Raw genomic sequence first — 17,593 nt, forward strand, 5'->3', positions numbered from 1 at the left:
CATGGGAAATTGACTCTAATTTCATATAATTATGGATGATAATTTTATCTCGGTTCAAAATATCTTTGCGGGAGATTTATTAAAGGGACATGATTAAACTCTTTATTTGACTTTAATTTTAAGCGAAATACGAAAAGAATTGTTTTATTTAGAGCGAAGGTGAGGATGGAGTGACTCCTCATCTAGTCTCTGTTCCGTTCTCAATCATCATATATGTATTTTTAAGTTAGAAAATACTTATATAATATTTTCATATAATTAAAACTAAGAAAATAGAAATGTTTTAGTTAGGAAATAAGAAATGTATATGCATGTACAAATTAAATGCCTTGAAACTAAATGAATGAAAAAGTTTGTGTATGGTACATCTCAAATAAAAATGTGTGAAATAAGTAAAATATTTTTTAAATATTTTTATCATGTAAATTGAATATTTTTTTAATATTTGCATTGAATTCTTTAAGTGTTTTCACTGTAATTGTATAAAATAATTAAATATTTGAATCAAAATGTTTTTAGGTTTTTATTTTGAATGAATAAAATAATATAACGAAAAAAAAAGAGAGGAAAAAGCCTCCAAATACTGATGAAAAATTCCTCTTTCTTCCCTAGGAAGGAGACAAGGGTAGGAAAAAAATTACATATCGGAGATGGAAAATAGGCATAGATTTATTTTGCTTGTAATTTACTAATACTTACATTGGAATTACTGATGGTGATACAGCCCCCATCTTAACCCACCATACATAAAACTTCAAACTTACAATTATCTGTTCTCCTTTCCATAAGATTAGCATTTACAAATAATTTAGAATCACTTTACTCTAGTATTAAGTTAGGACAATTTACAATGAATACTCTACTTGTAATTGACTAGTTCCTTGTCTATTGGACAGAAAAATATACGTATCTAGTTGTTTTCGCGGGTTATTTCGAAAGTTACTGTTGTTGACGGAGTCGAGTGAGTGAGTTCAGTGGCTAAAACAATCTCTTGAGGAGCTTGTCCATTTGGGTTTGCTCCACCGTTCTCGTGAGAAGGTGCTCTATGGGCTCTAGAAAAAGGGAGTTCCGAATCTAAACAGTTTGAGAAATCTGATGGGCTAGGTGGGCAGTTAGTATTATAAAAGGTAGATGGACTATATGGATACCGAGTATTATTAGATGTGGTTGATGGGGTAGGCGGGCAATGTCTGTTGGGTGATGCTTCAATGGAAACCAGGCCATGATCATGACTACTTCTACTCCTATCTTCACATTTCTTAAAAGTATGAGAGCTCAGATCTCTTTGGTTGAAGATTCTCAACAAAACAAGTATTCTTCTCCATACCGACTCTGTGGAATCAGATCTCATCAAAACTTCCCTATGCTGGTACAAGAACATGATTGTGAATATTAAGAGAGCTGACAGTGAAGCAATGCCTGCAATCAGGAACAGACCCCAGAAACTATTAAGATCCATACTGTTGGAAGATACCAAGTTGTTTTCCTCTGAGCAATTCATGCCTTGTTCTCTGAAGTATGCATTTTCAATTTTTGTCAGGGTGCCTCCCTCTGTAACAATCAAGATTGCCCTTGAAACATCAGGCACTAAAGGTGACCGTCTTGGGAAAACCTGTAATGTGTGTGGAGGGTAGCCTTTAGTTTAACTAGTACAATTGGAGAATTGAGGAAGAATAAACTGTTAGGTGTGTGCTTAAAGTAAAAAGAACTTACAAAACCCCATCCATCAATCTTGAAAGTCGGATCAATCATGGTATATTTGTTGCAGAACTTTCCAAGAAAAACCTTCATGTAGGGAACTTCGTCGAAAGCAGCAACAATACCATTTTTGGCAGTTCCATTAGAGAAGAGAGCATTGCAATGTTCAGGAGAGTCATAAGGTATGAGCTTGGATTCGTTAAAACCCAGTCGCTTCAAGATACCTAAAACAAAAGAACCCCTTTGGTAACCCACGTTCTCCCCTTTCTTCAACAGTTCATCTATGCTGGTCACTGTTGGCTGCAGCTGCTGCACCGTTAAACGCGAGGTCAAGCCGGCTGTGTAGCTTTGCGTCAATATAAGCACAACGAAGAACCATATGATCATTACAAATCTGGCCAAGTTGCTTACTACTCTTTCCCCTGCACAAATGTTTTCAAGACTTTCTGTTGAAGAATGATTCAAAATTATACTTTAAGTATCTTTTACTTAGTTGGGTAAGTTGTGATTAATTCCTATTTGTTAGGCGTGTAACTTTTAGTTGGGTAATGGGCATAGTGAAAGGATTTATGGACTGATTTTTAGCAGGTGCAGTTTCTTTAGAAGCCTATAATCAGACACTTTCTTTTTGCTGATCAATATCCAGAAAATCAGCTTCAGTATTCTACAAAATTCCTCTGTGATTTAAATTATTTTGCTGGTCAGCTCTTATTTTTCCAACACTTTCTCCTCTTTCTTTTTGCAATGTTGGATAATAGAGGTAAAAAACACATATATTTTATGTAATATAGTTTAATTCTCTTCCGAAGGAAAGTTTGGAAAAACTTACTCTGAGCAAAAACCATGGTGGAGAAAGAAAACCAGAAGCTAGTGCCGACTTGATGCTCAAGAGGCCCACGAAAATCTTCATTGATTCTGTGCTCAAGCACCCAGATGACAAATCCAATGAACACAAAGAAGCAAGCGCTTGTCACCCAAAGATCCCAAGTCAAAGGCGTCAGGAACGCCCATGCATGTTTCTCTTTATTGTCCTTGATTGACACCACCATTGACACTCCTGAATCTGTGTATGGTAATGTGAAGTCTACAAACCAGGACCTGTTCGCCAATATCGTCGTATCTCCAACAACAGCATCATAGTTCTGGTCATAAAACAAGAAACAGTACCTTGTTATAAAAGTTTCGAGACCCATTTTGAGACAAGTCAAGAATAGTAAAATGAAGAAAAGATAGTAAACTTAAACTGACCCCAAGATACACTTGATTGACTAACTCGTCATAGCTGCCAGCAGGGTTGCCATCAGGAGTTTCAAAAGGAAAATAATCGTAAGAGACATCATAAGGCATTTGTCTCATTGCAGCATCAAAAACGTCTATACAGAAACCAGTGACACTTGTTCTGTTAGTAACAGGGTCTCTAGTCACCTCCACAAACTCACTAAAACCTTTCTTCTTCGGGACTCCAATTCTCAACCTCTTCCCATTTGTTGGGATCTCAAATCCTTTAGGAGTAGCACTGGATCCCCCTGGCCAAATAATACGTCCAAGATTAGCTTTTGAAGTAGAATACACCGTTGAGTTTGTGGAGTTCAATTCCTTCACAAATCCATTTTTTGGTGTCCAGAATCCAATCCCTCTTTCCTCGTTACCGTTTACATTAATAATCTGATAAGTTAATGACTGAAGCTGCCCATTTAAGATGTGAAAATCCCCCGTTAGCCCTTTGAATCTTATATTCGATATTTGTTGCCTTAGTTTGGGACCATACAAAGAGATGCCAAAACTTTCCAGGTCTGATGAATTTCCTGAAACTTGAGAATCATCATATTCTATGTTTCTAGTGCCTGCATTTTCAACTGCCGTTGCCAATGCCATAGCAGAATCATATGCCAATAACCCAAAAATGTTAAGCTCAGCATTAAGAAGACTTGGTTTTTTTGTACTGAACTCTTTTTTCCATCGAACCTTGAAATCTTCAAGTTCTTTTGATATTGGAACAAAAGGTTTGATACCCAACACACCTTGCATGGATTCAAGCTCTCCTCGATCCATAATATTCATCAGATTTGTCATCCCATCTGTCATGATCCAAACGTAACCCGACCTCATCATGCCAATCTCTTTAGCTTTGGAAAAGATCCTAGATCCAAGAGACGGCAACAAGTGAACCATAAAAACCCGTGTCTGCATCGTCATCAACTTGAAAAGCTCTTGAAGTAGTTGATCATCGGTTGCTGATGGAGAGATGACGCTCCGGTATGGTACCCGGACATCGAGGTCTTGTAAAGCATCAGTTAAGTAAGGTATGATGCTTTCGCCAAACTCGTTGTCCACGTAAATGGGCACAGCTTCTCTCCAACCGAAGGCTTGAACAATGGCGGCAATGGCTTTTACTTGAAATGAGCTGCTCTGTGTGGCTCGGATAAAATATGGACTGCGCTTAGAAGCAAGGGAAGGGCTCGTTGCAGAGAAGGAGATGATTGGTACTTGAGATTTGTTGCCCAAGTTTATTACAAAGCCAGTCTCCATTGAATTCTCTGGTCCAAGAATTGCTTGCACCTGTACGTTCTTTATCAAGTCTAGAGCTGCATTTCACATCGACCAAACAACATTTGTCCTTCAGCTTAACATCAAAATGTTAAGATGTTAAAAGAATATTGTTTATATTGTAAAAAAAATAGAATATAATTTTCTCAATTCTAATAAATTATGAACTTTTTATTACAAAATATGTGTATATACATATACACATGTACCAATAAGACGTATGGTTCTTGGGTTGCATCCTTTTACTGTCTAGGTCTGAAAGATGTTGGAGCCACAAAATAAGACTTTGTAATTTTCCATAAGATCTGAAAAAGTAGGGACATTGACTAGAAAATCCTTTCAAGATTCCCATCGTTGTTGTTAATGAGTGGCTCTTGTCTTACGTGAGAATTCGGGTAAGGAATGGAAATAAATATATATTTTTAAAAATTGGATTCCATTATTTGACATTTTATAAGGCGTATATCCAGAAGTTTGAATAAATAATTTATTGACCAAACGATTAATTTTAAAAATTAATATATAAAAATTGATAATATTACTCAAAAACTATATTATTAATAGTTATTGAAGATATACACCATTTTCAAACCCTCATCAATTACTAACACTAATATATGTGTATATATATATATATATATTATATAAATAGATATAAGATAATAATATTTAATTAATTTCAACTAATTATTTAATTTTATGTAATAGCTAGGTATACAGCGGCGTAGTATTTCTCATTAAAATTAAAAAAGAAAAAGTGGAATTATTAATAAATTTTATGTAAAAAAAAAAAAAAGGAATCGAACAAGAAGAAAATTTGAGAAGATGCATATGTATATATATATATAGACAGACACACAACCAAGCAAATAAATGAGAAGTAAAATTGTCTTTATACATAAATATATATATATATAGAGAGAGAGATGATTAAAGCAAAAAAACCTGAAGCCGCAGCAGTGACAACATCGGTTTTGGAGTTCCTGGGTATGACGAGCAGCCTGGTTTTGTAGTGGGGATGAGCTGCATAAAAATCAGAGAGAGAGATATTGATGCACGTGGAGCTTATCTTCCCAATCACTTTATCAATGTCAAGAACAACACCCACCTTTACTCCTATCTTCTTCTCTTCTCCATTAATTCCCACCATCAACATTAACATCAAACAATATTTAACAAACACCTTTTTCATCTTAATTTTCACCTACCTATAGTAATCAATCTATAATACAATGCCTTCTGCCTCTCTTTCTTTCTTTCTTTCTCCTCACTTCCAAAGATTTTTAAGGACGTAGTACTACGTGGTTATATATATATATACACACACACACAAGACAAAGGGAGTTGAAAAGTATTTTTTCTATATATATAATAAAACAGATGGATTCCAGAGTTTAGGCACCACGTCTTACGTCTTCATCATATATGGTAAACTCTTGAATAGGAGAACGTACACACACACACATATATATATATACAAATATATATTATATGGTCATAAATTGACTGAAGAGAGGAAGGTATATTATGTGATGGATGCTAGAAGATATTGTTTAATTTGTTTTATATTTTGGCTGCTCACCGTTTACCTTGACCAAATCAAACTATTCCAGTTTTGTATATATATATATATATATGTATATATATATATAATATAAATTATTTCTTTTACAATGCTTCTGCATCAAGATGAGTCATTCACAAATTTTCACTACCTATTTCTTCAACCTTCCATCACCCCAATTAAACTTTCGTTTAATCATTATGATTAAAGTAATTAATTCTCTAATTAGAACTCTTCTTTCTTTTCTTTTTTTTTTTTTTGAAGTGGAGGCTGCTTTGAAAATTTTCAAATGAAAATTTCAAACTTAATCGGGATCACTACATTACTACCAAATTATCACCATAGTTGTTTCTCTCTTTATATAATATATATATATATATATATATTATCATACAGGACACATATATTTACAACCATGGCTTTTTTGTTTGAAGGATGGGTAATTTTAACTATTTTAGTACGAGTTTAAGTGAATTATATATTCATTTATTTTATTAGTATTTTGCATAATTTGTGTTTATATATTATTTAATTAAAAATATATCGTTCGTTTTTTTTTTTAATATTTTATGTTATCATTTGTGTATAGGTAGCACTTGAACTAATAAACAGTAAAAGTTTTCACAAAACATATATACATACATTGATTTACCCATCAAAATCAGTAATCCACGCCCCCACATCATTTATTTATTAATTAGTGCCAGGTACTAGGCTGATGTTTATTGGTTCCCAGAATCTAGTTACTCTCTCTCTCTCTCTCTCTCTATATATATATATATAGATATATACACATGTATATATACTACACAGTTGAAATATACGAATAATTCTTTTGACAATTTCCACCTAGAAACAAATTGGTATTTTATAAATATATATAGATATATAATATTGTTTATATAATACATGCAATATATTTTTCTTGTCATTATTTGCACTAATAAGCATCGGGAAATCTGGGTTGTAAATACTGATAGAATAGTATGAGATCCGCCAAGAGATTCGACGTGTGCGGCGGTCGTCCCACCAGGGCAACTTCTCTCAAGCGTCGACTTCATTTTAAATACATAAGAAACGAGCAGTAGCCAACAAAAAATTATAGGCCTAGTTCGGTAGGCAAAATATTTTTTCTTTTTATTTTTCTTAAATTTTTATGTATTTTATTCATAAAATTATAAATTAATTAATAACAGAAATGACGCTCATAACAATAATGATAAATTAAAATTTTTTTAAAAAAAAATTATTTGTGCTTTGGTTCATTAATAAATATGTAATTTTGTAAATTTTTCTTGAATAAATATAAGTCTAAAGAATATAAATTAAAAAATAAACATGTTATCAGAATTAATTACATGAATCATGTATTTTGTGGAAGGAAGATTGAGTCAACGAGACAGAATTGTAACGGGGATTACTAATTAAATTTAGGAGCATCAATTTGATATATTCAATTTTATATTATACGTTAGTTATAAGATTTTTTTTTTTTTTTTTTTTCCTTCGTTGCCAAGACTAATTCACGAGAAGGAAAGACTTTCAAGTATATAGAAATATGCGTGTATGCATATATATCAGCCAGTAAGCATGAGTTTGACTGAGTGCGGATGCGGAATTGAGAGGCTGAAGAATCGAACTGAATCAAAGCATTGAAAAATAAATACTAAAAATTATTTTTGGTGTCACAAAGGACGTCACACCCGACACTCTCTTAGTGGCTAAGGAAGAGACCTTACTCACTCACCTGATACCAGCGGTTCGAGTGCCGACACTGACCTTCTTCAGAATTATTATTATTATTATTATTATTATTATTATTTATATGAAATGAGGTATTACAAAATACCTTTTTTATGTAATTTGATTTTTTTTTTTCATTTTTTCTATTATAAGTAAAAATAAATTAAAATATTAAAAATCAAGGGCATATCTGATTACCCCGTCTCCTCTTTCGTGGTTACGGGTTCCAATTCTAATATATGAGTACCTACCTTAAAAAATTACTTTTTGCTAATTCAGAACAAAAAAGAAAAAAAGATTCAAATAGGCAAGAATATTAAAATGCTCTAAATGCCTTAACTTTTCTAATTAGTGTCTGAAAGTAGAAACTAATGCAAATCAGTGAATTAGAGTTTATCAAGATAAAATTAAGCAAAATATCAAAGGACATATTTAAAATTATATAATATAACATAAATTCATTAATAAATTCTACACCATTCATTTTCTGGCTAAAACGAAGAAACCCACCGTCCACGAATTCTAAAATAAAAATGATAGACCTTTTTCCCAGAACCTAATCCTAAAGTGGAAAAATGTTGGTAAACTGATTGCACACTCGATATGATTTGCCCATTGACACTTAATTTATTAAATTTGAGTGTTACCCATCTTCTTTGGTAAGAAAAAACGCGATATTTGCATCCAAAAGTAATTTTAAAATGTCATCTAATTAAGTTATACTCCTGATTATATATCTACATCTTCAGTTCATGTCTGATAAATAAGAAACAAACACCAGGAAATTTTGCATTGATAATGACTTCAGTACCTTGGGGTACATTGAATAGGAGAGAGAAATTATCCAAAATTCTTACAGGCTGATTTCAAATTTTTTCTTTTTCTGCAAAAATTAAACGAAAAAGTCATAAGCATGTGCAACATTTCTGACTTCCAAAGAAATTTTTTTCTCAAAAAAGAAAAGAAGACTTCAAATGAAATCCTTCAACACGTTAACCACCAACTAACGCAGTCTCTCGTAGCCACTAGACTAGTCAAATATACATGCATCCCCACGTCCTACGTATGCACGTAGATCAAGCAAGTAGCAGAAGTAACACGGCCATGAGAATATTGGGTATCTATATATGCAGGATTTGCAATATTTAACAGAAGAACTATAACGGACAAATACTGGCTCAAATTAGTTATCTAGTCATCTGAAATACAAAACTGCACTGTAATCATACACAATATGGTGAATGGAGGAAATCAAATGAACTTGTTTCCCCCACCTCACTCATCCCTTGTAGCAGAATCCATCCCTGCTGAAGGGCTATCTGCAAAATACTCCTGGTGCTTCACATTCACGCCATGCTGCCCATCCAATGATGCCACACATTAGGATCATATAGGCAAATAATGACAACTGAGATTTATATACACTTAACAGTTCATTACAAGATGAATAAACCACCATCATCTTTGCAGCAGTAGTATGGCATGCTGGATAACTGGACTTTAAGAGTCCTTCATTCATAAACAAGTCCTCTGTTCATAAACAAGTCATTTCTTCAAGCAGTAGCATCAAGACATCACATATGAACTGCCACTTCTCAATTTTAACCAACCTATGCCAAGTTCAACCGAACACATTATCGCATTATCGCATTATCACAGACAGCAGAATGTTTGATACTCCACTGCTGTCCATTTCATCATGATTGCTCAAGTAATTTTACCTAAATACAGCTACCTCCAAGGTATAATGATAATAGTAAAACTAGAAAAATACTGATACAGAATAAGATGTTGCCATGTATCAGTTTTATTTTTTTTAAATAAAAGGAATAATTTTATTACCTAAGAAGTTTTTGCAATTATTATTATTTAGCATCTTTAATTTATTTAGATTGTTTAGATAGGTTTAAGTTTTATTAGGATTCTGAAACCATTATCGCATTATCACATTATCACAGACAGCAGAATGTTTGATACTCCACTGCTGTCCATTTCATCATGATTGCTCAAGTAATTTTACCTAAATATAACTACCTCCAAGGTATAATGACAATAGTAAAACTAGAAAAATACTGATACAGAAAAAGATGTTGCCATGGATCAGTTTTATTTTTTTTAAATAAAAGGATTAATTTTATTACCTAAGAAGTTTTTACAACTATTATTATTTAGCATCTTTAATTTATTTAGATTATTTAGATAGGTTTAAGTTTTATTAGGATTCTGAAACCTTTAATGTCCTTTCTTATTATTTTAATATTTTCCTTATTAGTTATAATTAGAGTTGTACTTGGTGACTATTGTAAATGGCCAGTAACCTGAACATTAGTGGAGAATTGTTGTGAAGATATCTTCTCAGGGTTTTTTTTTGCAGTCTCTCTCTGACATCATTTTTTCTGGTTCTTGTTCTTTCTACCCTATCTTGTTTTGTCCCTCTCTTTTCCATTGAATCCCCTAGTTCCCCCTAGTTTTTCTACTTTTGATCTATTTCCTCACCTAAATTCTTCAAATTCTATGCTACTGCAAAAATAACTGAGTTTGAACATTCTCAAACCTTTCCAGTTATTTTCTTTTCAGACATCCCCCTTATAATCATCGCATATCATCCAAGGTGGAATAAAGATCATGAAAAATATTTGAAAAAAAAAAAAGAAAGTATGCATCCTAAGTTTCACAAAAGAAGTCCACATGATGATAATTGAATTAGCATAAAAATATGCTCCCCAAATTTACAGGTGAAATAAAATAATTTAGGGCCTACCTCACGCAGTGCCTTTGAGAGGTCCTCCATTGTCAAGATTAAGCGCTTATCCTGTTTGCAGGAAAATTTTAAGTGAATTTAAAATAAAGCATGCTCAGGTGGTTCTAGAAATAAATGAGGAACTTCTGTAAAATATAAGATACAAGAGGAACACCTTTTGCTGCTTCTCTCTTTTGTCTTTAACCACTGCTGCCTGCCTTGCCTTGCATTGTCTACATTAGCATGTATATTGGTTACAAAATAAATTCTATTGCCAACTTAAAATGGACATGTGAAACTCCAACAAATATTTTTTGGTTGAATAATCTAAACTACACCTCTCCCATTATTAGATGAAATTTAGAATCTACCAAAAAGAAATTAGGTGACCTAGAACAGCAGAAATATAAAACTTGTAAACTGGGGTGACATCAAGAAACCAATCAAGCCGCGGGGGGGGGGGGGGGGCGCTACGGATAAAATCTCTTACTGACTTAAATACTGCCCCTAGGGCGAAATGGTTATGGAGATTTGCCATGGAAGAAGATTGACTATGGAGGAAGATTATTACTGTCAGATGGGATGATATTCTGGGCAGAGACGGGTCAGGCAGATTCAGGAGGCACTGTCTTGGGCTGTGGAGGAAATTCAAATGGATTGGCACTGATTTCAGAACTGCGTTGATTGGAGTATTGGCTGTGGAGACAAAATTCAATTTTGGAAGGATGATTGGATTAAAGGGGGTTGTCTCATGAGCCATTTCCCAAAAATATTTGAGATTGTCCAATTCAGAAACATGGTTGTCAAGGAGGTCTATAAGGAGCATAACGGTAACAGGTTTTGGGAAGTGAATGTCCTTAGGAATTTAAATGATTGGGAAATTCAGGAGTATGAAAATTTGCTAAGTCTTCTGGAGGCACAGAAACTGAATAACTCTGCTGACAGTGTGAAATAGAAGTTGAATCAAAACGGGTTGTTTTCTGCTAGGTCATACTACTGTTTTATCGGGGGGTAGGGGATGACATAAACTGCAGCTTTCTGGCAAAACAGATTTGGAAATCTAGAGTGACGCCTTGAATTGCTTTCTTTGCTTGGGAGGCAGCCAGGGAATGTATTTTGACACAAGATAAATTAATATCGAGAGGTCATTATATTGTCAATCGGTGTTACCTGTGTTCGAAAGCTGCAGAGTCTTGTAACCAACTTTTATTATGGTGTCCAGTGTTTTCTGAATTATGGAGTATGGTGTATGGACTTCTGGAGCTAAACTGGGTGGTGGCTGGTACTGTCAAAGAGGAAATTTGGGCATGGACTGGACTCAGTCTTGAAAATGATTGCAATAAGTTGATTTCTCCAACTATTTTTTGGGTTATTTAGGAGGAAAGAAACCTTAGATCTTTTGACAGAAAAGAGAATTTGATGTATAGATTGAAAGATAGGTGGTTACATTTTTTTGGGACTATTTTATTGAGGCACGACATGATGAGGGATGAGGATTTTTGGTTTAGCATTGATATCCTGACTAGAATGTAAATTTACTGTACATGGGTGGTACCCCCTTTGGTACTATGTTTATAATATTACATTCACACTTTTTATTTTAAAAAAATATATATAAACCTATTACAATCCATTTCTGTATATAGCAGAAAATGCTCAAGAAAGAGTTTCCAACTATAAGTTCCTTTCAAAAATATAAATCCAATAAACATCATGGAAACAACAGGTTAAGAGTATGCCAATTACTCATAATGAGATCCTCCTATTCAAAAAGTTAGAAAATTCGGTTTTCACCCATATCCCCAAACCCACATGTAGAAATTAGATATTACATTGGGGAAAAAGAAAATAAAAAGAAATGAGCAACATAACAAGAAAGTTTTCAGTAGCATACTGAAGAGCATCACTGGCAACCTCTGCAACAAACTTTTGTGTAGCAACAGCCACAAGCCTAATTCTGTAAAATTGAAATTGAACTTAGCATAATTAGACAATATATATTTAAAATAAAAAAACAATAATCAGAAGTCAAGATATCAGTTTGCTAAATCATGGATATGGTGGAAGAGTGTAAAAATTGCCAGCTTAAATACAAGTTTTTTCAAATTACAAAGAAATTCTTACTTTAAGGACCTGAAAAATTGTAAATCCGCAATAAGACTCATGATCAAGCAAACAAAGATCTAGGATAAGATGCAGAATTAGAAGTAACAAAAAAAATCAGCAAATACCACATGAACTATGCAGGGTCACAGAACATCAAAAGCATACACGAGTACAGCTTCTCGATCCCCAAGAATCCCATAATGCATCAAAAACTGGTTTTTTGGAGCCCAAACCACATTGTATTCAATTCTGTCCGACATAGTACAGCCATAATACTTTAAGCATCATTTTCTTCTTCCAGTCAGACAAACATTTTTTTTAACAAAAGAAAAATTCAAAGATAGAAAACTTACAGCCAGATAAATTTTAAGTATCTCATCACTAGTATTCACAACCCTATCTCCCAAAATTACATTCCAAGAAAAGGAAAGCTACAAATACAAAATCATTTCCAATTAGAAAGATTGAGATTCAAAGCACAACAAGGCATCCCGAAATAATGGCATTTTCAATAACACAATGTGGGATTCAGTCCAAAAATGGCAACACTGGTGTCCAAATCCCCATTCTACTCTCCTGTTTGTTTCAGGGGGCACTATCATAGAATCCAAATAATGCAAGCAGCATATGGCAATTTGCAACCAATACTTCAAATTCACAAATGACCAACAAACTATGCCCCAACGCCAACTCTGTATAAATGAGTAAACCCTAAAATTCTGCCAAAACCTATCGATACGAAATGGATACGAACTAACATCTAAATAAATTGTATTTCTATCTAATCTATAACCTGGTGTAATAGTATGATATGAATTTTCTAATAGATTAGGATTTTATTTACGATTTAAATTATGTTAAGCATTTACTATTCTTTAGATAGTTAGATTAGGATTTTATGTTTAAGCACTATTTATACTTTTGTAACTTACTTGCGAGATAAAAAGCATTCTAAAGAGTTTACTTAGTTACTGATATTGTGATGCATCTTATCTTATATGTGATACTTAAGAAATTCCCATCTTAAATTGCTGCTTAAGGGAACTTTAGGAGTTACTCTTAGTTACATTTCTAATTTTCTAACCCAATTTTTAAGTGTGATATCTAAGAATCCTTGAGTTTACTCCAATTCCACAAGCAAGCAAATGAACGGTAGTTTATCCTACATTAATTGGTATCAGACCCAAAGTTAATCAAAATATTAAGACCTTATGTTGACACAGATCCTAGACCATCAGGGGAAAAGAATAAACAACAAGCAGAAATGGTAGACAATGTCAGTACTTATGAGCCACCAGTTCAGATAGCCGTCAACTAGTATCTGACGACTGAGATAGTCACCATGGAAATCAGAAACCCTAATTAGATAAAATCCAGAGTCCCTAGGAAAAAGAAACCAAAGCAACAAGCCAGTCGCCCCAACCGAACAGTCTCAGTCAAGCAGTTAACCACAGCCAAACTATTCTGAATATGGTGAATATTCAGGAAGAAAATGAGCAATCATTGATAGAGGCTACACTTGATACTACTTTGTTGCTACAAGTAAGCACAACCAAGCAGTTCAAGGGAAAGAAGATTATCCTCTAATTTTTCAAATCCTAGTTCATTGATGAAATAAAAGCAAAAACCTGGTCATTTATGAGGAGTGTTATGTGAACCTTGTTTCGAACTCTACAATTAAATTACCTGATCTTTCAATACGACCACATATTCTTCTAATAGCGTCTTGTTTCTATTCCTAGTAGCTCCTGCAATGACTGTCCTCTGTGATTGCACATATTCTTCTAGGCATATATTGGCTTACCATTGGCATGTTCAGCATGGACATGATTGTCAATACTTATCATCCCATTCTTGGCATAAAGAATGTGGTTTTAAAGCCTATAACTACGCTACAGTAGAGATGCATAAATATCGATGCCTACAAGAGCCAGCAATCAATGAAAATGATATATTGATGGAAAAACCACTTGAAAAGTTAAAACCATCAGTATCAAATTTTAATCAACATGCTAGAATGGAGGAACAAGAAGAACCAGCATGTCTTCCTGAAACTAAAGATTTTGAGATTGCTCAAGATGTTTCGCCTTAAGAGAATTCTATGGCTATTCAGTGCAAGGATAAACCCAAACAACAATTAGATTTCATTGATGTCCAAATCAAGGACAAACTTGTCAATTATGACAACTTCATCTTACCCACTTCTAACTAGTTGTGTTTACATCACCTTTGTTATTGAAGAGGATGATCAATGTGAAGTTCACCAAAATTCTCTCTTGATATTTTACGATTGGGTTTCTTGACTGTTCAGCATCTCAAAAATCAAGGTGAAGTTTTCTCCAAGCAATAAGAATGATGAAAATAGATAACTAGATTTTTTAAGTAAATTAGTGATTTCATTTCTATCTAATCTACAATTTGTTATAATAGTATAATATTACTAGGTCTTTAGTTGTTTAAGAAAATACTCAGAATTACTTAAAGAAATGTACTTAAAGTTATTGGATACTTTAAGTTACTTAAAGTAGGTAAATTCTTTTTCAAAAAATAAGTAATTAAACGTTTGGGTATAATACTGATCACAAAAAATAAATATATGCTTTTGATAAAAATATATATTTATTATAAATATTTTATGACTTACATAATAATAACATATACAATAGATTTTATGAGAATATCAAGAAAGTAAATAAATAATTAATTAGATTTTAGAAAATAAGAATATGACAAGTTAGAAATAATATTTCTGTTTTCCACCTTAACGTCATGTTAAGAACCTAACAATTGCCTATTTTTTTATGTTGCAAATATATAAGTTGAAGTAAGGTACTTAAAGCTGTTTATAAGCAGGAAAATGTAATCCAAAACACCTTCTTAGTATGTTATTTATTGTTTTTAAGTATTTAGATTTCTATTCGAATTTTATAGTTATAGTTACAATATTTTATACCTAAGCACTACAAATACCTTTTAAATTTTACTTTTAAAATAAAAAGTCATCAGTTAATAAATTATTATGCCTTTTCTCTCAATAGCTGGTTTTGTGATGCAATTCCATATCAATATGATGCTCAAGCAACCCTCACTTTAATCTGATGCTTAAGGTATTCTGAATGTGAGTCCTAATCACTTTTCTGTTTTCTATCATTATTTTTAGGTGTAAGTTTAAGAATTCCTAAACTTATCGTGAATCCACAAGTAGTCAAAATTAATCCTAGTTTTATGATTTCCTTTCATCAATTACAGTACTCATACACGAAACCAACTCAAAATTAAAATTCAAAGAATCTAGCACCTGGTTGATCGCTTATAACGTGAGGACAAATAGAAGAAAGAGATACTGGCGGTTCATGTTTCCGACTGATCGGAACCCTAGTACACAGAGAAAACACGAGAGAACCCCGAAATCGAACATTACGACAATTTAATCAAGTAAACGTGATTCCCTTTCGGAATTTATGCTAGTAGCTTAATAAACCAATGAAATTAAGGTTCATGAAGCTAGTTCTTGTTCCAATTTCTAGGCAACCAAACAGATGGCATTAAAGAAACTAGAAGTATAAGAAGGAAGTACCTACAATCGAACATCAGGACATTGAAACCCGCTCTTCGCAAGGTAATGCTCCACCAATTCGTCGGGTATCTACAAAATATGAAAAATAAAAATGTCGACCAACAAATAGATTGTAGAGAAATCGTTAAAAAGAAAAAGAAAAAGGTTATGAAGGACGAAAGAGAAATTATACGGTGGGAGTATAGTCCATTAAGGATGCGAGGAACTCAGATAGAGCAGCATCATCGTCGTGCTTTCCATCGTTCGATTGCTGGTTGTGGTTCATCTCCTTCCCTCTGTCGCTGTTCACTGTCTACGCCCCGCCCTTGCTTTTGTCTCCTCGCTCTCCTCTGCCTGTCGTTAGCCGCGTAAAATAAAACCAATATTGTGTTCAATTTTTCAGAAGGTTTTACAAATCCAACTTGGAGACCCGCAAAATATGTATTTATTGTAATGCTTTAATTAATTTTAATTGTAATTAAAATTAATAAATAAATATTATTTTTTTAATTTTTTTAATTTTTATTTAATGTAAAAATGAAAAAAATAAAATCAATGATGAAATTAAAAATAATTTTAGAAAAAAATGGTGAAAATTTAGATTTTGAAAATATTTTTAAAAGAAAAATAAAAAAACTGAGGGTCAAAATGTAATTTTAAAAAATTGTGCCACGTAGGACGCCCAGTCAGCTGCCCCGATGAACCGAAGCGCGTCGCGTGGCAAAAGATGCTGATGTGGTGTCACACGGGAGGCCACGCTAGCGATCCTCAAGCCCGCGATCGGATGGTCCAGATTCGTTTCTGCGCGCACGGACGGTTCAGATCTGTTCCCTCCTCAGACACGATCGGACGGCCATGATTAAACGCGATGAACGGTTCAGATTCACTATCTATTTAAACGCGATCGGACAGTGCAGATCAAATCGCGATGGACGACTCAAATTCACTCTCAATTTAATCTCGATTGAACGATCAAGATCAAACGCGATGGACGATCCAAATTAAAAGGGGACAGATATAAATAACTCTCTTCACACCAAACTCTAACCCTAGCCGTTAGACATCCTCGTCGAAGAAGAAGAGCCAGCCATCAGGAAGAAAGTCGCCCGCCGCCATGCAGGAGTCACTTCTGACCGCCAAAAAAGGTTAAAAAAAAATTTTATTTGCTCGAAATTCGATTTTAAACACCCCTATGCCCAAATCGAAGCAAAAGGACCGGTAAATTGACCGAAAATAACGAACAAAGCCCAGCAGCGCTGCCGCAGGAAATTGCAAAAAAGGCCTACGATGAGGCCCTTTCTGATTCCTGTTGTAACGGCTCCGGAAATATAAAATGAAATGTATATTAAAAATATCAAATGCGGAAGCGAAGTCAAAATTCGATTAACATCCCTTACACTAAAACCAAAAACGTGCTCACAAAATATAAAAGATCAAACTAACTAAAGGAGAAACTTGAAAGTAAAAGCTACGAATATGACTATGGAGTCTTTAGGCGTCCTCTTCGTCGTCCTCCTGCGGAACCGGCTCGGGAACGATGTCTTCCTGATCTGAAATGATTAAATAAGGAATGAGCTGTACTAGCCCAGTAAAGACATCACGATATCTCACCGTCATGGAGGTAAAGGTGGGTAGAAAA

The 17,593-nt window shown here is 33.7% G+C and overlaps 2 protein-coding genes across 2 annotated transcripts; both read right to left on the reverse strand.

The window, feature by feature from the left end:
* Nucleotides 1-647: 647 nt before the first annotated feature.
* Nucleotides 648-5,582, reverse strand: LOC110818513 (glutamate receptor 2.7-like). Its single transcript, XM_022047418.2, has 5 exons — nt 5,191-5,582; nt 2,947-4,283; nt 2,528-2,840; nt 1,714-2,120; nt 648-1,612 (listed from the first exon to the last, which is right to left on the reverse strand). The coding sequence occupies exons 1-5, from the start codon at nt 5,435-5,437 to the stop codon at nt 911-913; spliced, it is 3,006 nt and encodes a 1,001-aa protein (XP_021903110.1). The 5' UTR covers nt 5,438-5,582; the 3' UTR covers nt 648-910.
* Nucleotides 5,583-8,657: 3,075 nt separating this feature from the next.
* Nucleotides 8,658-16,370, reverse strand: TAFII15 (TBP-associated factor II 15). Its single transcript, XM_022047562.2, has 6 exons — nt 16,148-16,370; nt 15,980-16,044; nt 12,187-12,249; nt 10,468-10,525; nt 10,314-10,364; nt 8,658-8,908 (listed from the first exon to the last, which is right to left on the reverse strand). Exons 1-6 carry the CDS (start codon nt 16,238-16,240, stop codon nt 8,828-8,830), a joined length of 411 nt encoding a protein of 136 aa, XP_021903254.1. The 5' UTR covers nt 16,241-16,370; the 3' UTR covers nt 8,658-8,827.
* Nucleotides 16,371-17,593: the final 1,223 nt, after the last annotated feature.

This window comes from Carica papaya, chromosome 7 (assembly GCF_054855325.1).
Source record: "Carica papaya isolate Zhongbai chromosome 7, ASM5485532v1, whole genome shotgun sequence".
Classification (NCBI taxonomy): Eukaryota; Viridiplantae; Streptophyta; class Magnoliopsida; order Brassicales; family Caricaceae; genus Carica; species Carica papaya.

Coding starts and splice junctions, on each gene's coding strand:
- TAFII15 (XM_022047562.2), bottom strand. CDS start 16,240: ATGAACCACAACCAGCAATCGAACGATGGAAAGCACGACGATGATGCT. Junction 10,365..10,467: donor AAAGAGAGAAGCAGCAAAAG/GTGTTCCTCTTG, acceptor TCCTGCAAACAG/GATAAGCGCTTAATCTTGAC. Junction 8,909..10,313: donor TCTCAAAGGCACTGCGTGAG/GTAGGCCCTAAA, acceptor TTGGATGGGCAG/CATGGCGTGAATGTGAAGCA.
- LOC110818513 (XM_022047418.2), bottom strand. CDS start 5,437: ATGAAAAAGGTGTTTGTTAAATATTGTTTGATGTTAATGTTGATGGTG. Junction 4,284..5,190: donor TGTCACTGCTGCGGCTTCAG/GTTTTTTTGCTT, acceptor TGTGAAATGCAG/CTCTAGACTTGATAAAGAAC. Junction 2,121..2,527: donor CACCATGGTTTTTGCTCAGA/GTAAGTTTTTCC, acceptor ACATTTGTGCAG/GGGAAAGAGTAGTAAGCAAC.